Source organism: Onychostoma macrolepis, chromosome 05, assembly GCF_012432095.1.
Source record: "Onychostoma macrolepis isolate SWU-2019 chromosome 05, ASM1243209v1, whole genome shotgun sequence".
NCBI classification, from domain to species: domain Eukaryota; kingdom Metazoa; phylum Chordata; class Actinopteri; order Cypriniformes; family Cyprinidae; genus Onychostoma; species Onychostoma macrolepis.
In genome coordinates, this window is record NC_081159.1 from 678,941 (window position 1) to 705,422 (window position 26,482).

The window sequence follows — 26,482 nt, forward strand, 5'->3', positions numbered from 1 at the left end:
AATACGGTAATAAAAAAGTAAAAGTTTTCCAAAGAAAAACACAGATAGCCTACTTTTTAAATTTACTTGAGTAAAGTAAAAAAAAAAGACTTCACTGCTGTCCATAAGCCTGTCGGTCTGACAAGGGTTTTTATGCAGTTTCAAGAAAATAGGATTTTTTTAGTATTTGAGACTCAAAAGGTTTCGTAAACTGGAAAATACACGGTTGCATGTTTTACAGATGCATGAAGGTAAAGGATGATGCATCCGTTTGTGAACTTCAACACTGTTTCAGCGCTTTCACTGTCACATCAGTGGTCTGTCAGCTCATGATGAACACACACAGCTGACGGACGAAAATACTCCAGGCTCGCAGCTCTCCTGACTGTGTGCTGCTTGACGGAGGATCTATTTTTAGCCGAGCTGTGGATGAGAAGGTGAGGTCTGGAGACGGCAGTCCCTGCCTGAGCTCGAGCGGAGAGCAGTCTGTGGCATGACTGTGGAAAAGATGGATCCTGTGGAAGTGTTTGCGGCCGGAGAGAAAGGCCGTGGCCTCCGAGTCACCAAAGAGATGTCAGCCGGAGAAGTTGTGTTTGCTGAGGCCAGCTTCGCTGCGGTCGTGTTCGACAGGTGAGATCGGTGACGTACCTGCTCAGGAACGGCTTTCTTTGTAACTAAGATGAAGTCTTGAACTTGTTTCGGGACACATAGATGGTGAATTTGTGGTATAAAAGGATACCATCTCACATGTCACTTAATTAGAGAGAGATCCTGCTGGAGAACTTGCCATTTTTAATTTTTAATTGCCAGTCAAAAGATTCTGAACAGAAAGATTTTTAATGTTTTTTAACGAGGTCTCTTCTGCTCACCAAGCCTGCATTTATTTGATCCAAAATACAGCGAAAGCAGTACAATTTTGAAATATTTTTACTATTTAAAAAAGCTGTTTTCTATTTAAATATATTTTTAAGAGTTTTTAGCATCATTACTCCAGTCACACGATCCTTCAGAAATCATTCTAGTATTCTGATTTGCTGCTTGAAAAACATTTATTATTATTATTATTATGTTGAAAACAGCTGAGAATAATTTTTTCAGGTTTCTTTGATGAATAGAAAGTTCAGAAGAACAGCATTTATCTGAAATAGAAATCTTTTGTGACATTATAAAAGTCTTTATCATCACTTTTGATCAATTTAAAGCATTCTTGCTAAATAAAAGTATTCATTTATATAATCCCAAAAACCCAATTAACATACTGACTCCAACCTTTTGAATGGTATTTGTAGCATATAATGTATAATGTTGCAAAAGCTTTTTATTTCAGATAAATGCTGATCTTTGGATCTTTCTATCCAAATACGATCCGCTCTTAAATATTGATAATAATAATAACAACTGTTTTAAATATAGATAATTCTTGAGCAGCAAATCAGCATATTAGAAGACTGCAGTAATGATGCTGAAAATTCAGCTTTGATCACAGAAATAAATTACATTTTAACATATATTCAAATAGAAAGCAGTTATTTTAAATAGTAAAAAATATTTCACAATATTACTCCTTTTTTATTTTGATCAAATAAATGCAGGCTTGCTAAACAGAAGAGAATTCTTTAAAAACATTAAAAATCTTACCGTTCAAAAACTTTTGACTGATAGTGTATTTGTCCTGTAATAAGAGTAAAACACCCTGTTTTTGGACTTGAAAAGTTTTGGTGGCAGTATATTAGTGCATTCTCAGAGAAAAGGTACAAAAGCTGGGGCTGCACCTCTTCAAAAGGTGCTCCTTTGTACATTTTTAGCTGATAATATGTGCGTTTAAGGTTCCAGTGTGGACCTTTTAGGTACAAAGGTGTACATTTTGAAAAGGTCCTGCCCCAGTGACAGCTTTTGTACCTTTTTTCTGAGAGTGTGGCAACTCTACATAGATGTATCTGCACAAAATAATCATTTGGTCTTGTCCCAAACGCAACAGTGCTTTATGTCAACGATGCAGGCAGTTTTCTATAGATGCACCTTCACCGATCTATATTTGGAATTGGTGTTTAAATGACGGAAAGTGTCTGTTAAATGGAGAACAGAGGTCAGTATGTACATATTCTGCAGGTTAAGCTCCAGCGATGTGAGAGCTCAGATTACTGAGTGTCTGATTCAGGATCAGCTGTGCTAAACCGCTTAAAAAATGGCCTTTCACATTATGCCTTGTGAGTAAACATTCTCTAGATTGAAGGGTTTCCTACATTATTCCTCTTCAGGTGTTGCTCATGAAAATGTTTAAAGTCTATCTTCTGTTGTTTTGGAGATATTCTTGTGCACAGAGTCACCAGAATAACTGAAGGCTATGATTTGGATGCACTACGATTATACAGTGTAAAGACGTTCATAATTAATCCATATAGTTCCTGCAGTTAACTCTGATCAGCTGCATTGCCACGTTTCTCCTCATTGGCTTAGCGTTTCATTTCTTAACATTGCTTTTGAAATGCAAAGCCTCTTAGTCTGTTAGATACATAGATGTTAGATACATTAGATAGTCTGTTTTTGTTTTTTCCCAGGAGAATTTCAGATTGTGTTATGTTTAGATTCATATGTACACTGTAAAAAAAAATCCGTAAAATTTACGGCAGCTGGCAGCTGTGGTTGCCGGAATTCTACCGTAAAAAATACGGTAGCAACATTTTAGGTTTTACGGTTTTAACTTAAATTTACAGGTAAATACCGTAATTTCATCAACTGATATAATGTTAATATACCAACCTACTGAAGTACTGACATCTGTTTAGTACCTTTGAAATACACTGATAACCACCAAAAGCAGAAGGTGATGAGAAAGTCACATGATGAACTAAAGCCCATCACAAGCAGCTTTTAAATAATAACATATATAGAAGGTGCACAGTGTCATTAATTTAACAACATTAGATGTAACATACAACCCTAATAAACATAACTGATAAGAAAAAACTAAGAAGAAACATTCAAACAAAATTTGAAATGCAACGCAAGGAATTCTGGGAACGTCAATTTACGGTTTTTCCCTGTGAATTTTACATTCTTTTTCAGTTCCTAAAACTGTATTTCACTGTAAAATTGTCTGAGATGTCTATTACAGTTTTTCACCGTATATATATTAGGGGAACTTACCGCTAACCATTTAACAGGTTTTTACTGTAGCATTTTCACAGTTTTTTACCGTTAATATCACGGTAATTTTTTACAGTGTTGTTTTGTGTACTTGTGGATGTTAAACGCTGTGAGAGCTTCAACTCTCATGTGACAAGATCACAGTTTCACCTCCATAAAAAGTCAAGAGCCACAGCAGAAAACAGCACAGAGCACTCAACGCTTTCAGCTTCTGTGAACACAAACACACTTCCATCAGTGTCTGGATGAAGCCAATATAGAAGACAACAAACTTCTGCTTCTGCAAACGTCTGCTTACTGTACGCTGACTTTATAAAGAGGTGCATTCGATGACATCAGTGCTCGGTAATGTCATCCTAAAATAGACCGTTATGTAAATCACACGAAGCAATATTTCTAAGCGTGCAAGCTGACACCAAGACTGAGATGAAATATCTTAACTGGTCTAATGGATATGAATCGCCTCAGTTAGCTGATTTGTTAACACATTTGTACATACAGTTTGTTCCTTAAATCATGTTACTAATCAAAATGTCACAATAAAAGACTGTTAAGCACATTAAATGTAACCCATTTTAAGAGAGATAAATTTATCACACGAGTCAAGCATCCAGATGGACTTTTATTCGATCCTTTGGGAAAAGATTTGAGTTTAATGTTGCCCATATAAAGAATATTTATATAAAGATCCTTCTGAGAGTTATCTGCCTGTCTGATTCACATGAGCGGGGTGGGATCACAAAAACAACCAAAGACAACCAGATACATACAGTACAGCAAAAGAGCAAAAGAATAAAGAGTTTTTCTGAATTACTGAATGTCTATATTTTTTTATTTCTATATGTAAACCCAGAATACCTGCTGTTCAGTCATTGCCATGAAAGTTTAGCTTAGTGACCTTTAATTTGAACATTATGTTGGCCAGAACTTTGCAGAAGTTTTCTCTACATTGTAAACAGGACCTGACCCAACCCTAACCTAAACCAACTAAAGAGACTAAAAGAGAACTGTCTTCTTCAAGTGATGTCTACATTGTGTATATGTGACCCTAGTGCATAAAACCAGTCACAAGGGTCATTTTTTGATCTGAAAATTGATCTGAAAGCTGCATAAATAATCTTTCCATTGATGTATGGTTTGTTAGGATCGGACTATATTTGTCTGAGATACAACTATTTGAAAATCTGGAATCTGAGGGTGCAATAAAATCGAAATATTGAGAAAATCACCTTTAAAGTTGTTCAAATGAAGTTCTTAGCAATGCATATTACTAATCAAAAATGAAGTTTTGATATATTTACGGTAGGAAATTTACAAAATATCTTCATGGAACATAATCTTAATATCCTAATGATTTTTGGCATAAAAAAAAAAAAAAAGTATAATTTTGACCCATACAATGTATTGTTGGCTATTGCTACAAATATACCTGTGCTGCTTATGACTGCTTTTGTGCTGCAGGGACACACATATTTGCTTGGATGCAGCTGGTGAGATCTTTTGTCATTGTGAGTGTAGAGTGTGTTGTTTCCACATAATGAGACTGTTTACTTTTTATATAGGCCACTGAGGTATATCTTGGAATATGCCATTTTAGGTCACCATTTCCATGAAAGATCTCAGTCTGTCAAGCTTTCCTCTCACAAGCTCCCAACGCAGTCCTGCCGATAAGGACAGGTGTCCTGATGTAATGCAGTTCCTGTCCTTCTGCTTTTGTTGATTCTGTGGACTTCGGGTTAGGGTTGGTGTTTCCCTTTGTTACCCCTAATTGTGTGCACCTGTGTCTTGTTTGTCACTCGGCTCCCGTGGGTAATTAAGCCCTTGCATTTCTATTGTTCATTTGTCAGGTTTTGTCCATTTGTTGCTGTTTCTCCGGTAGCTGAGTTCATGTTTCTTCATTTTCTAGTTTCTTGAAAGACATAAACAAGAGCACAAGGACTGGAACATTAATAATTACATCTTAAAAGACTAGGCTTTTTTAATAGTGGTCTACATTTTGTTTCATGGTAAAAAAAAAAATTATTGCATATGACCCTTAAAATAATAATTGTGGTGGATTTGAAAATTGAATGGAAACTGAACTCATATGTATGTACATTACATCGTACCTTTAAAATCATGCAGACTTCTAAGGGAACACCTTGAAATATATAGGGCCCTATTTTAAGAACAGTATGTCAAGACTCAGTGCTTTGCAGTATGTCAGATGTCCAGAGTGTTTGGGAAGAGTGAAGGAGCAACGCTCTAACAGCTGAAGTTGAGATCAGTTCATGCAACCCTTACGCAAAGAAAATATATTTCCTAATATATGAATGATCAATATATTAAATGACATAACAGTATATTAGAAATTATACAGAATAATATATTGTGTAAATATATTATCAATATATTGAATAGTACATAAAGAATTGCCACTTGCATACGTATATTGAAAAATATGTGACAATATATTTACTTATTAATCACAATATATGTAATTTTATATTCAGTAATACACTTTATAATATATAGATAAGATATCATGTGTAAAAATATATTGAACATGTATTTACTCAAGCAGTATAAACACACACATATAGAAATATATATTTCTTATTTTTAACAATAATTTATGATATACATGTTCCATATTTTAAAATATAGTTAGTTTACAAGAGCATAAGCACACCTGCTCATACTAAACACGTAGTGAACAGACTATCACCGTGCTGAAAACTGCACTGCCATTACTTTTTAAATAAAGTAATATATAATTTAATGGTAACCCCACAAACATACACGTACTAGAAACCCTTTTACATTTCAAAATAATACAGCATTAAACACTAACACAAAACACACATGAAAGCAGAAAACACACTTGAAATAACACTTATTTTCAACATTTTTACTCTCCTTTAACGGTCAGAAGCAAAGCATGCTGGGAACTAGAAATATGCTTTGACTCATTCCATGAATGTGTTTGTAAATACGCGTGTACATATGTTCACATTTATATGGGAGCATCTATGAGCAATATATACTCAATAAAGATCAAACATTATGAATATTAGATTTATCTTTGTCCTCATATCTAAATATATTTGTATGTATCAATATATAGCCATATATTGTCAGTGCATATATTGCTGTATATTGAAAAGTATAAGCACTAGTTTCCAATATATGGAAATGTATTATGTAATATATCACATTATATTTTGCAGTATATTCCCACATATTTTTGTTTCGTAAGGGAAGGCCAGGACCTGAGTAGGTTGAGTCAAGACCTGTAAAGGATCTGAACGATTCATACCATGCAAATAAATAGGCTTTCCTTTGGCATGAATTCCTGTTTCACATCAGTGTTCAAAGCGCACACCGACACGATAGAGTCCCAAGTCGAGGCCGAGTCCAAAAACTCCATAACAAGTCCATAAAAATATGGTCTTGGACTCAGACTTTAGATGGAGTCCGGTCTTGTCCAGTCTCAAGTCCTACACCTGGGATTCCCGGTCAAGCAACAGTAGTATAAATGAATACATTTCGTGAGTGTTAATGGACTGCATGCCTTGCATTTATATTCTTCATATAAGCATGGAAAACGCTGGTGCTCGTCAGAACATTGGATTTTCCAGCAGATCAGAATCATGAATCATCCACTGTGACTGCAGACTTAGGACACTTGATAGCAGTAATTTGGTAGTTTACATGTAAAAATAGACGTCTTAAATGTATTTCTCATCTCTCACAAAAATATTACATTTTGTGCCGCTTCATCGTTTACATGTACACTGCCGTTCAAAAGTTTGGGATCAGTAAGATTTTTAATGTTTATTAATAGAGTCTCTTTTGCTCATTGAGGCTGCATTTTTTTTTTAAAACAAAACAAAAACCAAAAAAACAGTAATATTGTGAAATATTACTGCACTTGGTAATACTGGTTTCCTATTTTAATATACTTTAAAACATCATTTATTTCAGTAACACAGCATCATTACTCCAGTCTTCAGTGTCACATGATCCTTCAGAAATCATTCTAATATACTGATTTATTATCAGTGTTGAATGTTGTGCTGCTTAATATTTTTTTCGAACCTGTGATATTTTTTCTTAGTTAAAAGTTTAAAAGAATTTATTAAATATATATATATATATATATATATATATATATATATTAAGCAGCACAACTGTTTCCAACATTGATAATAAATCAGCATATTATTATGATTTCTGAAGATCATGTGACACTGAAGACTGGAGTAATGATGCTGAAAATACAGCTGCGCATCACAGAAATAAATGATATTGTAAAGTATATTAATATAAAACCAATATTACAAATTGCAATAATATTTCACAATATTACTGTTTTTTCTCTCTATTTTTGATTTAAAAAATGCAGCCTTGATGAGCATAAGAGACTGCATTAAAAACATAAAAATCTTACTGATCCCAAACTTTGAACAGCAGTGTACACAATTGGTGGTCACAGTGAACAGCCCTGGTATGAAAATAGAGCACATAGTGTGTTCTCAATGAGGATGCTACTAAAACACGTGTGTGTGTGTGTGTGTGTGTGTGTGTGTGTGTGTGTGTCTGTGTGTGTGTGTGTGTGTGTGTGTGTGTGTGTGTGTCTGTGTGTGTGTGTGTGTGTGTGTGTGTGTGTGTGTGTGTCTGTCTGTGTCTGTCTGTGTGTGTGTGTGTGTGTGTTTACAAGAGCATAAGCACACCTGCTCATACTAAACACTTAGTGAACAGACTATCACCGTGCTGAAAACTGCACTGCCATTACTTTTTAAATAAAGTAATATATAATTTAATGGTAACCCCACAAACATACACGTACTAGAAACCCTTTTACATTTCAAAATAATACAGCATTAAACACTAACACAGAACACACATGAAAGCAGAAAACACACTTGAAATAACACTTATTTTCAACATTTTTACTCTCCTTTAACGGTCAGAAGCAAAGCATGCTGGGAACTAGAAATATGCTTTGACTCATTCCATGAATGTGTTTGTAAATACGCGTGTACATATGTTCACATTTATATGGGAGCATCTATGAGCAATATATACTCAATAAAGATCAAACATTATGAATATTAGATTTATCTTTGTCCTCATATCTAAATATATTTGTATGTATCAATATATAGCCATATATTGTCAGTGCATATATTGCTGTATATTGAAAAGTATAAGCACTAGTTTCCAATATATGGAAATGTATTATGTAATATATCACATTATATTTTGCAGTATATTCCCACATATTTTTGTTTCGTAAGGGAAGGCCAGGACCTGAGTAGGTTGAGTCAAGACCTGTAAAGGATCTGAACGATTCATACCATGCAAATAAATAGGCTTTCCTTTGGCATGAATTCCTGTTTCACATCAGTGTTCAAAGCGCACACCGACACGATAGAGTCCCAAGTCGAGGCCGAGTCCAAAAACTCCATAACAAGTCCATAAAAATATGGTCTTGGACTCAGACTTTAGATGGAGTCCGGTCTTGTCCAGTCTCAAGTCCTACACCTGGGATTCCCGGTCAAGCAACAGTAGTATAAATGAATACATTTCGTGAGTGTTAATGGACTGCATGCCTTGCATTTATATTCTTCATATAAGCATGGAAAACGCTGGTGCTCGTCAGAACATTGGATTTTCCAGCAGATCAGAATCATGAATCATCCACTGTGACTGCAGACTTAGGACACTTGATAGCAGTAATTTGGTAGTTTACATGTAAAAATAGACGTCTTAAATGTATTTCTCATCTCTCACAAAAATATTACATTTTGTGCCGCTTCATCGTTTACATGTACACTGCCGTTCAAAAGTTTGGGATCAGTAAGATTTTTAATGTTTATTAATAGAGTCTCTTTTGCTCATTGAGGCTGCATTTTTTTAAAACAAAACAAAACAAAAAAACAGTAATATTGTGAAATATTACTGCACTTGGTAATACTGGTTTCCTATTTTAATATACTTTAAAACATCATTTATTTCAGTAACACAGCATCATTACTCCAGTCTTCAGTGTCACATGATCCTTCAGAAATCATTCTAATATACTGATTTATTATCAGTGTTGAATGTTGTGCTGCTTAATATTTTTTTCGAACCTGTGATATTTTTTCTTAGTTAAAAGTTTAAAAGAATTTATTAAATATATATATATATATATATATATATATATATATATTAAGCAGCACAACTGTTTCCAACATTGATAATAAATCAGCATATTATTATGATTTCTGAAGATCATGTGACACTGAAGACTGGAGTAATGATGCTGAAAATACAGCTGCGCATCACAGAAATAAATGATATTGTAAAGTATATTAATATAAAACCAATATTACAAATTGCAATAATATTTCACAATATTACTGTTTTTTTTTCTCTCTCTATTTTTTGATTTAAAAAAATGCAGCCTTGATGAGCATAAGAGACTGCATTAAAAAACATAAAAAATCTTACTGATCCCAAACTTTTGAACAGCAGTGTACACAATTGGTGGTCACAGTGAACAGCCCTGGTATGAAAATAGAGCACATAGTGTGTTCTCAATGAGGATGCTACTAAAACACGTGTGTGTGTGTGTGTGTGTGTGTGTGTGTGTGTGTGTGTCTGTGTGTGTGTGTGTGTGTGTGTGTGTGTGTGTGTGTGTGTGTGTGTGTGTGTGTGTGTGTGTGTGTGTGTGTGTGTCTGTCTGTGTCTGTCTGTGTGTGTGTGTGTGTGTGTGTGTGTGTGTGTGTGTGTGTGTGTGTGTGTGTGTGTGTGTGTGTGTGTGTGTGTGTGTGTCTGTCTGTGTGTGTGTGTGTGTGTGTGTGTGTGTGTCTGTGTGTGTGTGTGTGTGTGTGTGTGTGTGTGTGTGTGTGTGTGTGTGTGTGTGTGTGTGTGTGTGTGTGTGTGTGTGTGTGTGTGTGTGTGTGTGTGTGTGTGTGTGTGTGTGTGTGTGTGTGTGTCTGTGTGTCTGTGTGTGTGTGTGTGTGTGTGTGTGTGTGTGTGTGTGTGTGTGTGTCAGTCTCTCTCTGCAGGTGTGTCACAGCTGTTTCCGCCGGCAGGTGAACCCTCACCGCTGCGGTCAGTGCAAGTTCGCGCACTACTGTGACCGCACGTGCCAGCGCGCCGCGTGGGACGAACACAAGCAGGAGTGCTCTGCCATTAAAAACATAGGAAAAGCTCCCAGTGAGAACGTGCGGTGAGTCACGTGATCTCAGACTGACCTTTAAAATGTTACAAATGTAACATGTTGTTAAGTACTGTGATGATGCTGAAACAATGTAGCGCTTTAGTGCTTGTATTAGAGTAGTGTTGGGTGATGTGCTCAGTTGTCATATCATCAGTCTGTGAGATCGCAGATACACGATATTATGCTAATTTATTTAATTACTTCGTTTCATTGCCGGAAAGTGAACCAACTCCAGCGCAGTGTTGGGAAGGTTACAGATTACAAGTTACTCTGTCTAAAATGTAATAAGTAGTGTAACTATTTCAATTACTGTATTAAATAATGTAACTGATTACATTTGATTACTTTTTGATTACTTTTCTAAATTTTTAATGTTTTCAAGTGTTAATCATTTTTAAACATGTAAACCGGTTAATGTTACAGTAGCTACTCAACACTGATTACTGTCATCACTTGAATTAAGATTATAATAATTTAATTTTAAAGCACAGCTACCACAAAATCAGATTTATTTGAGGTCATTCTGAGGTTAAATACAGATTTAAAACCAAAACAAGAAAGAGTTTATGAAGCTGTGATACTGATTATGAAATCAAATATTTGATTAGTTATGACGGGAAACACTGGCATCTAACGATGTCTTGAAGAAAACTGTTAATCTTAAAAATAAAGCATATGCATAAATCCATATAGTAAATAAAACAGTTATGTGTCCTAAACTCCTGAAACATCGGTGTTTCATATTTTACAGCAGTCTCTGCAATTTATGAAAGAGATTAATTAAATCAGTAACTGTAACTGATTACAATTACATTTATTTTGTAATTAAATGACATAATTTAGTTACATGTAACTAGTTGCTCCCCAACACTGATCCAGCGTAATGCTAAAAGCAGCCTTTTTAATATGACTGAATTTGTATTTAACATGACAACAGTTTAATAGAAACATTGTAAGTTACTAATTATAATGCTTACATTTCCTCAGTTATTCACAAAGCAGCTACAGAAAACAAGCACAGAACATCATCACTGACTTCAGTCTAGCGCGAGTTTATGCAGTTTAAAAAACACTCCGTTATAATCAGTGAATCTACACTGTATGATGAATAAATCTCTTATACTTACATCTGCACTTCATTGTTTATGATGAGAGAATTCATGAGAGAGCTGAATTCAGTGCACTGAACAACAAAACTCCGGTGCTTCAGCGATGACTCATCTAAACGCCTCTGATTGGCCGTTGCGTTCATAAACTCAACGGAATGGTCTGTGATTGGCTATAACGTGCAACACTGTAAAAACACGGAAAAAGAAATACGATGAAATAAATAAGCCCTAATATTAATTAGATACTAGCCAGATAATAATAATAATAATCGTCTTGCTATCGTCAAAGGCATCAGCCACAACCCTATATTAGAGTTTGTAGTGATAAATTGTGTTGGTACTTGTGGCTTCAACCACATCTTATCCAAAGAAAACAAATCCTGAAGTGTTCAGGCTCAGATGGCATGTTCAACTGTCCTGACGTTGCAGTCTGGTCGCTCGAATCCTGTGGCGTATTCAGAAGGACACGGGCCTGGTCTCCGACACTCAGCTGACCACCCTCGACCTCCTGGAGGATCATCTGTCCAAAATATGCCCCGAAGACCTGAAAGAGCTCAAAGTTGATGTGCAACACTTCTACAATTACTGGCCTAAGAAGAGCAAACCCGTCGGAGAGGACTACGTGGCGCATCTCTTTGGTGTGGTAGGCACTGATTCGTCCGAATACACGCTTCCACGCCAGGGTGTGCAATATATGTGACCCTGGACAACAAAACCTGTCAGAAGGGTACATTCTTTGAAATCTGAAAGATGAATAAATAATCTTTCCATTGATGTATGGTTTGTTAGGATCGGACGATATTTGGCTGAGATGCAACTATTTGAAAATCTGGAATCTGAGGGTGCAAAAAAATCTAAATATTGAGAAAATCTCCTTTAAAGTTGTTCAAATGAAGTTCTTAGCAATGCATATTACTAATCAAAAATGAAGTTTTGATATATTTACGGTAGGAAATTTACAAAATATCTTCATGGAACATGATCTTAATATCCTAATGATTTTTGGCATAAAAGAAAAATTTATAATTTTGATCCATACAATGTATTGTTGGCTATTGCTACAAATATAGCTGTGCTGCTTATGACTGCTTCTGTGCTGCAGGGTCACATAAATATCATCTGTGATAATATCGCAATTGTTGATGTGCAATTTGACATTATTGAGTATATGCACGCATTCATTACAGGATGAAGTCTAGTTGGTTAAATAGTGTGCATTTACAGTACATTCTTTCACTGCATGATTCAGTCTATTAAAATGCAGTTAGAATGATCACCAAATTCAAGATATGGAGGCAGAAAACGTATGTATTTCTATCATTTTCATATAGTTAATCAATATCACACAGAGAGAGATGTTTTCTCTAAAATTCAGCGTGAATACAAATGTGATATTCACACAGAATATGAAGAATATCTAAATTTTCACACGGTAGTTTAGATATCAGCACAATAACACACTCGGCAGTACATTGTCTAATTGTCGTTATCGATAAAACCCCAGAAAATACGGAGCTATCATGTTTTGCTCTGCTGAGCTCAGATGAGAAAGATGTTTCTCTCGTCCTCAGATTAACTGCAATGGCTTCACGCTGAGTGACCAGAGGGGTCTGCAGGCCGTGGGCGTGGGTCTCTTTCCTAACCTGTGTCTGGTCAATCACGACTGCTGGCCCAACTGCACCGTCATCCTCAATCCTGGCAAGTGAGTGCATCTCTCAGAAATCACGCAGAGGCTTGAGTGAGTGTGAATCCAGACCTAACTGTCCGGCGTGTGTTCCTCTCCTGCAGTCAGACGGCTCTGGACGCTGCGCTGCACTCAAAGAGAAGGTGGGTCGGTGTGACACTAACATCTGCCCTTTGACCCCTGACTTACTGACAGCATCGCATCCATGTCGTGACCTTAACAGTGCACCTACACATATTTACACACATCGTTTCAACCCTGGATGACTTTCTTTCTCTTTTCCATGTGATTACAGTGAATAGGGACTCAAACTTTAACGCTTCATAAAAGACAGAGAAGCACCATACATTTTATGACTTTTTTGTTGTTTTGGGAGCTTTACAGTCCTCACTTACTTTCATGACATCAAAAAGAGAGAATTTTGCGTTATTTATATATATATTTTGAATTAGATTTTATTTTTATGTTTTCTGTTTTCACTTCATTTTTAATTCTAGTTGTAGTAATTTTTTGTGCGTTTGTCATGTTGTTTTTTTAAATGTCTACATAGTTTCTACAGAAAAACAAAAACAAAATATATATATATATATATATATATATATATATATATATGTATTTACAAGCATATATATATATATATACAGTAAATATAAATAAGTATATATGAAGAGTTCATTTGCAAAAACAGATCATTTTCAGAAATCATGTTTTTTTCATTCTGCATTCCAATTAATCTCAATTAAACTGCGGTTGGGTTATTTTGATTAGGTTAAAAATAACTAAAAAAATACAGCTAACTAACACAATAAAACACGATAACATAATAAAAAACATGTTTTTTGAAAATTAAAAAAAAAACGGAGTTATCTGTTTTTGCAAATAAACTCTTCATATATACTTAGTTATTTTATTTATCCATTTATTTTGTTTCAAGTAACAAAAAATATTTTTTTATAGTTTTAATGTTAGTTAATGATAATAACCCTGGTTCACCTGGGAATAAAGTCACACAAGTTTGGAACGACATGAGGGCAAATATTTGGGGAAAATCTAACTATTTTTTTTTACTTCTTTTTCTTTTCTTCTCTAAATGTATTTGAAATGTAAAGTGACCTTGAATTAAATAAATAAAACAGCTTCTTCGTCATCTTATATACAAAATATTAATATAAATGTATATATATATATATATATATATATATATATATAAACAATATATATAAATGTACTATTTGTTGTTTGGTCATCATAATGTATAATCTAATGCTTATTTATACAACTTGAAATGTTAAAAATATATTAGTTTATGATATAAATGAACATAAACCTAGATGAATTAATAATGTGAAGGTCTTTATCAGCGTTTATGAACTGAACTGTATGGGAAAGTGTTACCAGCTAGTCCTTAAAGTGCTGAAAACACAGAGAAAATAAGAATAAGATCCACTCCTGATTAGTGAATATTACATAAAACAGTTCTAGTCATTCTTATCAAATCGAGTTAATTCCCGTCTGTCACATGTTCAGAGCAGATTCGCTCTAGGGTTCGTATTTTTTGACATATTTTTGATTTGATTTGCCATGGAGGTCCATGTGAGCGGCAAAAATAGCTCTTTAGGTTTATTTGTGTTTTACTAACACAAGCAGTGCATTGTAGATGTATTTTTGTGTGAGACCGCTCTCTCTGTGACTCTGGGAACGAGGCAGGATCGAGCTGAGGGCTCTGGGGAAGATCTCTGAAGGAGAAGAGCTGACCATCAGCTACGTGGACTTCCTAAACGTCTCCAAAGACCGCCAGCAGCTGCTCAAGAAGCAGTATTACTTCGACTGCAAGTGTGAGCACTGCTCCAGCGGCGTCAAAGACGAGCTGATGACGGCCGTCAGAGACAGCGACGGACACAAGGTTCACATCAGATCTGTGCTACACTGAAATACACAGAAACCATCATCAGTACATCAGACCTCCAGCTGATTGTAAAGCAGTTTGCACAGGGTTTGGAGATGAAAGAGCAGCTCTGTGTGGCAGGGAATGATAACACAGTCCTGCTGGAGAGTTTGAGATCTCCTCAGATCCTCAGTCTGTCCTTACACTATTTAAAATGCAATAAGTAGTGTAACTATTTCAATCACTTTATTAAAGTAATGCAACATTTGATTACGTTTGAATTCTAAACTTTGAATGATGTTTTCAGCTGTGAATCATTATTTAAAGCAGTTAATCTCACTGACTCGTTACTGGCAGATATTCAAAATCCTTCTTCACTTAAATTAAGATTATAATCACTTAATTTTAAAGCCACGACAAAATCAGACTTCAGCAGCTCATTCTGAAGTGAATCAAATACATGTTTAAAATCAACTGTTGAATAGCTATGATACTGTTTTTGAAATCAGATCTTCGCGTAGCTATGAAACACTGGCATCTAACAATGCCTTGGAAAAAACAGTTAATCCTAAAAAATAAAGCATGAACCCAGATATGAAATAAAACAGTTATTGAATAAGCATGTTAAACTATTGAATAAACTATTGCGAAAATCACCTTTAAAGTCGTCCAAACGAAGTTCTTAGCAATGCATATTACTAATCAGAAATGAAGTTTTGATATATTTATGGTAGGAAATTTACAAAATATCTTCATGGAACATGATCTTAATATCCTAATGATTTTTGGCATAAAAGAGAAATGGATAATTTTGACCCATACAATGTATTGTTGGCTATTGCTACAAATATAGCTGTGCTGCTTACGACTGCTTCTATGCTGCAGGGACACATTTAATTACACTTTTTTCTCAGTAACTGTAACAGATTACAGTTACACTTATTTTGTAATTAAATTACTCTGTAACCTGTAACTAGTTGCTCCCCAGCACAGGTGACACTAAGGTTTGTCTGTGTTTATTTCAGTTTCTGCTTGTATTTACGCTACGGTTTGTGTGTCCGCAGCCGTCTGCTGATGTGGTGAAGGCCGTGACAGATTTCAGTCTTCAGGCTCTGGTTAAGATCGAAGAGGCTCGTACCGAAGGAAACTTCCAGGAGGTGAGTCTAACAGCACCCTCCTGATTTCACACGGCTTTAAGAGCTGAAACGCTGGTGGTTTATTGCTTACTAGAAACAAAAGAGGATCTGAACAGCTTTTCCATACGTCAGCAATGAGCTCTACATCGTGTCTTCATCAAAGCCGAAGTGAGATGAAAAGTATTATATTTTGGGCCAAAAAAAAATGAAAGCTGAAAAGCTTCTTCAAATTGTATTTATGATTTGGATTCAAATTTAATAATAATAAAAACATTCATACAAAGTAAAAAGATTTTATATTTTTATTAGTGCTGTCAAACAATTAATTACGATTAAAAGTTTTTGTTTACGTGATTATATGTGTGTGTTCTGATTTATATAAATACACACACATACAGTATATATTTAGAAAATATTTACATGTATTTACGTGTATATATTTATACTCGTATAATTTATATTATAAATAAATATATTTAATATATAAAAATATTTTGGATGCAATTAATTGCGATTAATCGTTTGACAGCACTAATTTTTATATTATATTTTATAATATATTTTTAAGATATACTATAAAGGCTTCATATTTATTTAAAACAATTTTCTTTATACATAAGCCAAAATGTTACTTGATTTAACCTTTTTTGGCTTTTTACAACTTCCACTTTAGATAAAACTAATTTAAAAAAAATGTTCATTTAATGTTTAATTTAGCTTACTATAAATTTACAGTAACTTTGAACGACCTTGATGCTGTTTATTGTGATTTCTTTGTAAAGTATACATAATATATTGCATTATGTTCTAACAAACAAAACAAAAAAAATAAAATAAAAATACACACATGCAGCAAATGCATAAAACGTTTTCTTTTTTAACAAAAAATAATTTCTGTGGTCAGGAAATCAGTATGTGTTTAATCAGGCTACTGTTTTTTTTTTTAAATGTTTCTTTCCTTCTATGTGGAGTGTTGTTTGCTTTTATACAAACTTAATTTCCAGCGATATCGTCGACTTGATCGCACAGATACTATTTGAGCTGAACTGAGCGGATGATGCATCACTGAATCAACAATGAACTGACTTTAACTGAAAATTGACACAGATAACAAATAAACAAGCGATTAAAAATAAAGAGGTGAAAACAGTACACAACAGACCGTATATTGGTGTGATTAACAGCTGGTTTGGTGCTGTAGGTGGTGAAGCTCTGCCGCGAGTGTTTGGAGAAGCAGGATCCCGTGTTTGGAGACACAAACCTGCATCTGTTGCACGTCCTCAGCATCGCCAGCGAGGTTCTGTCCTTCATGCATCAGTTCAGCGAAGCCGCAGGATACGCACAGCGAGTGCTGGATGGATACACGTGAGTCAGTGAGCTGATCTGCTGGAAACAGGGCCAGATTTATGCATAAGCGTTCTATATGATCTCTCATATAGAGTGCAAAGAGAAGAGATCCAGGCAGACAAAGTCTCTCCGTAAAACGATATTTTATTAAAGTCTATTATCATAAGTAATAGTGATAAGGCAAGGTTTAAAAAGAAATGATTGAAGAGTTGACTGGTCTGCAGAAACCTCTGCTGTGACTTTAAATGCAGACATTGAGCCAAAAACACATCAACAAACATCAATGACTTGTACATACACTGTGCACTAAAGTATTGGGACACCAACTTCTTTAGATCAGAAAAGGCACTTTCTAAACTGTGGCAACAAAGATGGAAACATAATTTATATATTTAAAAATGTATTTCCATCTCTTTACGTGTATATATTTATACTGTATAATTTATATTATAAATAAATATATTTAATATATAAAAATATTTTGGATGCAATTAATTGCGATTAATCGTTTGACAGCACTAATTTTTATATTATATTTTATAATATATTTTTAAGATATACTATAAAGGCTTCATATTTATTTAAAACAATTTTCTTTATACATAAGCCAAAATGTTACTTGATTTAACCTTTTTGGCTTTTTACAACTTCCACTTTAGATAAAACTAATTTAAAAAATGTTCATTTAATGTTTAATTTAGCTTACTATAAATTTACAGTAACTTTGAACGACCTTGATGCTGTTTATTGTGATTTCTTTGTAAAGTATACATAATATATTGCATTATGTTCTAACAAACAAAACAAAAAAAATAAAATAAAAATACACACATGCAGCAAATGCATAAAACGTTTTCTTTTTTAACAAAAAATAATTTCTGTGGTCAGGAAATCAGTATGTGTTTAATCAGGCTACTGTTTTTTTTTTAAATGTTTCTTTCCTTCTATGTGGAGTGTTGTTTGCTTTTATACAAACTTAATTTCCAGCGATATCGTCGACTTGATCGCACAGATACTATTTGAGCTGAACTGAGCGGATGATGCATCACTGAATCAACAATGAACTGACTTTAACTGAAAATTGACACAGATAACAAATAAACAAGCGATTAAAAATAAAGAGGTGAAAACAGTACACAACAGACCGTATATTGGTGTGATTAACAGCTGGTTTGGTGCTGTAGGTGGTGAAGCTCTGCCGAGTGTTTGGAGAAGCAGGATCCCGTGTTTGGAGACACAAACCTGCATCTGTTGCACGTCCTCAGCATCGCCAGCGAGGTTCTGTCCTTCATGCATCAGTTCAGCGAAGCCGCAGGATACGCACAGCGAGTGCTGGATGGATACACGTGAGTCAGTGAGCTGATCTGCTGGAAACAGGGCCAGATTTATGCATAAGCGTTCTATATGATCTCTCATATAGAGTGCAAAGAGAAGAGATCCAGGCAGACAAAGTCTCTCCGTAAACGATATTTTATTAAAGTCTATTATCATAAGTATAGTGATAAGGCAAGGTTTAAAGAAATGATTGAAGAGTTGACTGGTCTGCAGAAACCTCTGCTGTGACTTTAAATGCAGACATTGAGCCAAAAACACATCAACAAACATCAATGACTTGTACATACACTGTGCACTAAAGTATTGGGACACCAACTTCTTTAGATCAGAAAAAGGCACTTTCTAAACTGTGGCAACAAAGATGGAAACATAATTTATATATTTAAAAAATGTATTTCCATCTCTGTTGCAACAGTTTTGGAAGTGTCTAAAATTACTGTATCCCATACGTACAAGTCATTGGTGTTTGGTGATGAGTTTTTGGCTCAATGTCTGCATTTAAAGTCACAGCAGAGGTTTCTGCAGACCAGTCTAGTTCTTCAACCATTTCTTTTTGAACCTTTTTGAACATGGCACCGTCATGTTAGAATAGAAAAGTGTTCTGTCCAAACTCTTGCTATAAAATTAGAAGCACACAATTCCCTAGAATATCATTATATGCTTAAACATTAAGATTTGTACTCATGGAAATTACTAAAGTAGTCAAACCGGTTCATTAGAGGGGGTGCCAATACTTTTGGCAATATAGTGTATGTCATGATAAGAGGTAAATCCGGGCCTGACTGTAAAGCACCTTTGTTCCAGAGATTGTGAGACCAGCGTCTGACTCTGTTCTCTCTCAGGAAGCTCTATCAGCCCAATAATGCTCAGCTGGGGATGGCCATCATGAGAGCGGGCGTCACACACTGGCACGCCGGCCGGATCGAGACCGCTCACTCGCTGGTCTGCCGCGCTTACGCCATCCTCATCATCACACACGGAGCTCACCACCCCATCACCAAAGACCTGGAGGTACAACACCCCCCGCTGCACCATCATCATCATCATCATCATCATCATCAGTCAGAACGACACCGAACATCAGCTCAGTGAGCTGATTATCAAAAGCTTTATGAGGCCAATACAAGACTCATTTATCATGTGACTTCATGATGATGCCAGAAAGATCGCAGCAGTGTGATGCATAACAAGACTGAAGTACAGAATCTTCTCAAAACAATTACAGTTTAGAATGAAGAAATATTGTGAGAACCATTTAGAGGACAAATACGGAATAAAATTATACTTTAAAGTAGTGCTGTCAAACAATTAAGTTTTTGTTTACATAATATATGTGTGTGTGTGTACTGTGTATATTTATTATGTATTTATAAATACACACACATGCATGTATATATTTAAGAAAAATATGTTGTTTATTAAATATATTTATATATGATATAATTTATATGAATATAAATATATACATGTAAGTACATGCAAATATTTTCAAAATATATACATGATAAATATACACAGTACACACTCATATAGTATGTAAACAAAAACTTTTATTTTGGATGCGATTAATCACAATTAATCGTTTGACAGCACTACTTTAAACCAATATAAAAAGTATTAACTTTAGTTTTTTCTCAAATTATTTTTATAAATGTTGGTTAAATATCACTCTAAAAATGCTATTTTTTTTTTCTAAAAAATTTTTTTTTTAAACCCAAATTTGGATCAAATAATGACTGTTGGGTTACATTTTTACATTTAATTCTTAACTCAGCCGCTGGATTAGTCCATATTTGACCCAAAGTTGGGTTGAAACAGCTTTTAGAGTAGCATTACTTTTCTCAAAGACAAAAACATTCAGACAAAGTAAAAAAGATAGTTTGTTATAAGACCATTTACTTAATCCATATAACCTTTTTTAAGACACAAGCCAATATGTTACTTAATTTACATCAATATATTTAATATTAACACAACTTTTTTTTTTTTTGCCTTTTTAAAACAACTTCCAGCAAAAGCTAAATTAACTATAATATGAAAGATGAATTCTTACATAAGCTAAAACTAAAAACATGTTTTGTTTACTTGCTATAGATTAACTTCAGAAGACCTTAACACTTGTCTTATTAAAGTATGCATCATATTTCATATTTATATCACATATATGAATACAAAACACCAGAAAAATGCAGTCAGTAAATCTAGACAGTGAAAGCATGATTTTTAAAATTTTAATAAAAGCAAAGTGTAGGTAGAGTTTGTGCAGCTGTAATGATGATGAACGAGATACTCCACAGCATCACGGGTGAAGGAGGTGAAACTGATACAAACACGTTCTCACCAGGGCCGGGTTATCCATAGACGGGATTGGGCGAGTGCCCTGGGGCACCAGCCAATAAGGGGGCACCAAGTGATTAAGAAAATAACTAGACCTTTAAAATATTTTTAATGTTTTGTATATATTATTTTGCTGGAAGAGTTGCAGATGCATAGAAAATAAACAGTTAATGATCCAATGTATACAGAGAGAATATAAAATATATGCATGCATATAGAACTGCGATTGGGTCAGGCCACAGTGTAATTGCGCCTCCCCAGTCAGAGTCGAGCCCGCCAATTTATAATATTCAATTCATAATGGATAGGCAGCATCAGCGTAGCAGTTGGGCTAAATGTAAATTAAAAATGAGAAAATATCAGGGCACATAGCCAGGGCTCTACAATGCGACTGAAAAGTACTGCGTGCAACTATCAAAACATACCCGATCAGCATTTGTGTTTGCGCCGCTCAGGGGAGCTTCAAAGATTTCTACTTGCGTGTTAAAATTTTAATAAAAGCAAAGTGTAGGTAGAGTTTGTGCAGCTGTAATGATGATGAACGAGATACTCCACAGCATCACGGGTGAAGGAGGTGAAACTGATACAAACACGTTCTCACCATGTTTCAGGAGTAAAATGTTGAATGAAATATGAACAAACCCTCAGAATACAGAGAGGAATAAAACTGTTAAGTTTGGTGTTTGTAAGAGAAATAACTCTTGAAAGATACGGACTGAAATCTACAAACACAAGCAGATAAAGTGCAATCAAATAAACACTTAAATGTGTATTTTGCGTGTTTTCTTTCCACTAGACTGAAAGAAGAGTATACAAAGGAAAAAGATTTAATATTTTAACTTTTTTTTTTTAAGATTTACTATAAAGCTAAATATTTAATCAATAAAGGTACTTTATACATAAGCCAAAATGTTACTTAATATAATTTTTTTTGTCTTTTTACAACTTAATTTCAGCGCAAACAGTCGGCTGTAGCGTGTAATCTGATCCTGACGGCGTGTGAATGTGTGTTTCAGGCGATGCGGAGGCAGACGGAGATGGAGCTGCGCTTGTTCAAGCAGAACGAGCCGGTCTATCGCAGCATGAGGGAGGCTGTGCTCAGCGACAAACCCCTGATGATGGCTGGAGAACAAATCAAAGCCGCTTCATGAAGCTGAGGTCACCGAGCGAGAGTCTGCGGTGTAATAAAGGCGCTTTGAGCGGATCCTGTGTGTGTGTGTGTGTGTGTGTGTGTGAGTCTGATCAGATGCGTCTGCTGAGACGCTTGTAGACGATGCCTTCGAAGGTGAGGATCTGAAACGACACGGGATTGAGAGTCAGGTGTGTGCAGTGATGAAGGTGATGATGATGATGATGGTGTTCAGTCTTACGTTAATGATGGTGTCTCCGGTCAGCTCCGTCACAGACTCGATCCCCTTCACACACACCGTCAGCTTATTCCCGTCCATGTGAACCACACTCTGACACACACACACACACACACACACACACACACGTTTGTTTCTGTGAGTCGTGGGGACTTTCCATAGTCTTCTATTACTTTTATACTGATCAAACAATATTTTCTATCCCCTAAATAACCCACACTGTCAAATATTTCAGGTTTTACTATCCTTGTGGAGACATTTGGTCCCCTCAATATATCATAAACAACTACACACACACACTCTCACACACACTCTCTTTCACACACACACTCACACTCTCTCTCTCTCACACACTCTCACACACTCTCTTTCACACACACACACACACACACACACACACACACACACACACACACACACACACACACACACACACACTCTTTCACACACACACACACACTCTCTCTCACACACACACACACACACACACTCTCTCTCTCACACACACTCTCACACACACACACACACACTCTCTCACACACACACACACACACACACACACACACACACACTCTCTTTCACACACACACACACACACACTCTCACACACACACTCTCACACACACACACACACACTCTCTCTCTCACACACACACACACACACACACACACACACACACACACACACACACTCACACACACACTCTCACACACACACACTCTCACACACACACACACACACACACACTCTCTCTCACACACACACACACACACACACACACTCTCTCTCTCTCACACACACACACACACACACACACACACTCTCTCTCACACACACACACACACACAGCTTTAATATCTCATCGATCATAGAAAAAACTGATCATATTTCACATAAAACATTTAATTTTGAATATACTATAAAATTATACGGTAACACTTTACAATAAGGTTCATTAGTTAAACATTAGTTAATGTATTAACTAACATGAACTAACCATGAGCAATACATTTGTTACTGTATTTACTAATCTTCACTAACGTTAGTTAATAAAAATACAGATGTTCATTGTTAGTTCATGTTAGTTCACAGTGCATTACCTAATGTTAACAAGATTTTAATAATGTATTAGTAAATGTTGAAATGAACATTAACAAACATTAATAAACGCTGTATAAGTGCAGTTCATTATTAGTTCATGTTAACTAATGTAGTTAACTAATGAACCTTATTGTAAAGTGTTACCAATTATACTTATTTATAGCATTTTATGCTTTTAAGATTTCTTTACATACATGACATCGTTTCCCCCTAAATTCACATCACATTTATTGATTTCATCAGATGCTTTTATACAAAGCAACTTACAAATAAGGAACAAGCAATTCCTCATAAATAATAAACACAAGCATTTTTTTGACATTACCATAATTCACGTTACAGTAATAAGAAATTGGTAGGAATGTGCTTAATTATCAACATCATAATGCAAACTATTTTTTATTTATATATTTTTTATTAATAATTTGAATTAGTTTATTGTTGTTTATTGTTTTCATTTTATTTTTTATTGAAGGTTTTTTCAATTTTTTTTTTATTTCTGTTTAAGTTTGAGATATTTTAGTACATCAAGTTACACTAAATGAAAAAAAAAATCTCAAACTAGTTAAAGTTCAGTTAAAGTACTTTAAGTAAAAACATACAATGTTTTCATTGTTTTAGTTTTTGTAAACTATGATATAATACTTACTATAATAGCCATGATATACACACAGAGAGAGAGAGAACTTTTGCTTTTTAATTAATACTAACTCATTAATTCAGCATGGACTAATTAAACTGATCCAAAGTGGCAGTAAAAACATTTATAATGCTACAAAAGGATCCTTAAGTTAAGCAGCACATCATTTTTTTTTCTTTTGACATCGAGGGTCAGAACGTGGATGATAATACACCGCAGTGGACGGATCTTACTTTAGCTTTCTCTCCGGTGAAGGTCTCCAGCTCACACTCTTCTCCCACCGTAAACGAGTACAGGACCACTTTAGTTCCCGCCGTCACCGTCACCTTAAAGTCCTTCCCGTCCTGATGGATCTCTGAGATGCTCTTGATGTCTTTGCCTTTCTCGATCTCATCATCCGGCAGCCCTGCGGCACAAACACACCAAACAGATCACAGCAGTGTGTAATGATGCAAATGTGACCCTGCAGCACAAAAGCAGTCATAAGCAGCACAGCTATATTTGTAGCAATAGCCAACAATACATTGTATGGGTCAAAATTACCCTTTTTTTTTTTCATGCCAAAAATCATTAGGATATTAAGATCATGTTCCATGAAGATATTTTGTAAATTTCCTACCGTAAATATATCAAAACTTATTTTTGATTATTAATATGCATTGCTAAGAACTTCATTTGGACAACTTTAAAGGTGATTTTCTCAATATTTAGATTTTTTTGCACCCTCAGATTCCAGATTTTCAAATAATTTCCAAATATTGTCCGATCCTAACAAACCATACATCAATGAAAAGATTATTCATTCATAAAATTGACTGGTTTTGTGCTCCAGGGTCACAAATGTGTGTTTTCTCTCACCAACGGCCTTCATGAAGGCCTCGAAGTTCTCGTGAGACTCCAGCTGGTATTTCCCACTGAAATCCATCAGCAGCTGCAGAAACACATCAGCATCAGCATCGCTCACACATTATCTGACAGAATCTAAAGTCTGAGGAATCTCACCGTCGGTTTCTTCAGATCCGGTCCAGAAGACTCTGCAGGAATGCCGTGTTGGGCTTCGACAGCCTGTTTTCACTGCATCTGTGCTCAATGAGGGTTTGTTTCATCAGACTTTAAACCTATCAATGCACAATAAGATTACACAAAGACAGATTATGATTAAACCGCTGAGAAAAAGCTTAGTTTGGAATAAATGTCCAAAGGTTATGCTGAAATAAGACATTTCCGTCAGCTGATATTCACATGATTCTCAGACAATGTCTGGACACTGGCATGTCCTTCATCACTGTTTCACCTGCAGGATCTCTGAAACACATGAACACATCACTGCGAGCAGCGAGCTGATGTGAGCTTCTTCTCATGTTGGTTCACACAAGAGCTAAAACCTCAAAACCAACAGAACCGTCCTAAACTGACACCTGTCTGAACTTCATAAATGGTTCATCTTTGCTGTATAACAGACTACGCCATTCACTTTTTAGATTTAGTGTCAAAAATATCATGAAAATTTCAGCTGCTAAAAGTTGATGTAAATATTTTGTTATTTTTGCATTTATTATATGTGACCCTGCAGCACAGAAGCAGTCATAAGCAGCACAGCTATATCTGTAGCAATAGCCAACAATACATTGTATGGGTCAAAATTATACATTTTATTTTATGCCTAAAATCATTAGGATATTAAGATCATGTTCCATGAAGATATTTTGTAAACTTAATTTTTGATTAGTAATATGCATTGCTAAGAACTTCATTTGAACAACTTTAAAGGTGATTTTCTCAATATTTAGATTTTTGCACCCTCAGATTCCAGATTTTCAAATAGTTGACAAATATTGTCCGATCCTAACAAACCATACATCAATGGAAAGATTATTCATTCATAAAATTGACTGGTTTTGTGCTCCAGGGTCACAAATGTGTGTTTTCTCACCAACGGCCTTCATGAAGGCCTCGAAGTTCTCGTGAGACTCCAGCTGGTATTTCCCACTGAAATCCATCAGCAGCTGCAGAAACACATCAGCATCAGCATCGCTCACACATTATCTGACAGAATCTAAAGTCTGAGGAATCTCACCGTCGGTTTCTTCAGATCCGGTCCAGAAGACTCTGCAGGAATGCCGTGTTGGGCTTCGACAGCCTGTTTTCACTGCATCTGTGCTCAATGAGGGTTTGTTTCATCAGACTTTAAACCTATCAATGCACAATAAGATTACACA

At 35.3% G+C, this 26,482-nt stretch overlaps 2 protein-coding genes across 2 annotated transcripts; one reads left to right on the top strand and one right to left on the bottom strand.

Annotated features, from left to right (window-relative positions):
- The first annotated feature begins 417 nt into the window (after positions 1-417).
- smyd1a (SET and MYND domain containing 1a) lies at positions 418-22,358 on the top strand. The gene is made up of 10 exons (XM_058775595.1): positions 418-609; positions 10,154-10,330; positions 11,860-12,073; positions 13,002-13,132; positions 13,219-13,257; positions 14,822-15,017; positions 16,064-16,156; positions 17,337-17,500; positions 19,660-19,828; positions 22,171-22,358. Exons 1-10 carry the CDS (start codon positions 473-475, stop codon positions 22,303-22,305), a joined length of 1,455 nt encoding a protein of 484 aa, XP_058631578.1. The 5' UTR covers positions 418-472; the 3' UTR covers positions 22,306-22,358.
- On the bottom strand, positions 22,315-25,887 carry fabp1a (fatty acid binding protein 1a, liver). Its single transcript, XM_058775594.1, has 5 exons — positions 25,266-25,887; positions 25,122-25,194; positions 24,497-24,669; positions 22,525-22,614; positions 22,315-22,447 (listed from the first exon to the last, which is right to left on the bottom strand). Exons 2-5 carry the CDS (start codon positions 25,186-25,188, stop codon positions 22,397-22,399), a joined length of 381 nt encoding a protein of 126 aa, XP_058631577.1. The 5' UTR covers positions 25,189-25,194; positions 25,266-25,887; the 3' UTR covers positions 22,315-22,396.
- Positions 25,888-26,482: the final 595 nt, after the last annotated feature.

Bases quoted from the DNA above. Each gene is read 5' to 3' on its own strand.
- fabp1a (XM_058775594.1), bottom strand. From the start codon at position 25,188: ATGGATTTCAGTGGGAAATACCAGCTGGAGTCTCACGAGAACTTCGAG. The intron at 24,670-25,121 runs GTGAGAGAAAAC...TTTGTGCCGCAG, and splicing joins GGCCTTCATGAAGGCCGTTG to GGCTGCCGGATGATGAGATC. The intron at 22,615-24,496 runs GTAAGATCCGTC...TGTGTGTGTCAG, and splicing joins TCACCGGAGAGAAAGCTAAA to AGTGTGGTTCACATGGACGG.
- smyd1a (XM_058775595.1), top strand. From the start codon at position 473: ATGACTGTGGAAAAGATGGATCCTGTGGAAGTGTTTGCGGCCGGAGAG. The intron at 610-10,153 runs GTGAGATCGGTG...TGTGTGTGTCAG, and splicing joins GCTGCGGTCGTGTTCGACAG to TCTCTCTCTGCAGGTGTGTC. The intron at 10,331-11,859 runs GTGAGTCACGTG...CTGACGTTGCAG, and splicing joins GCTCCCAGTGAGAACGTGCG to TCTGGTCGCTCGAATCCTGT.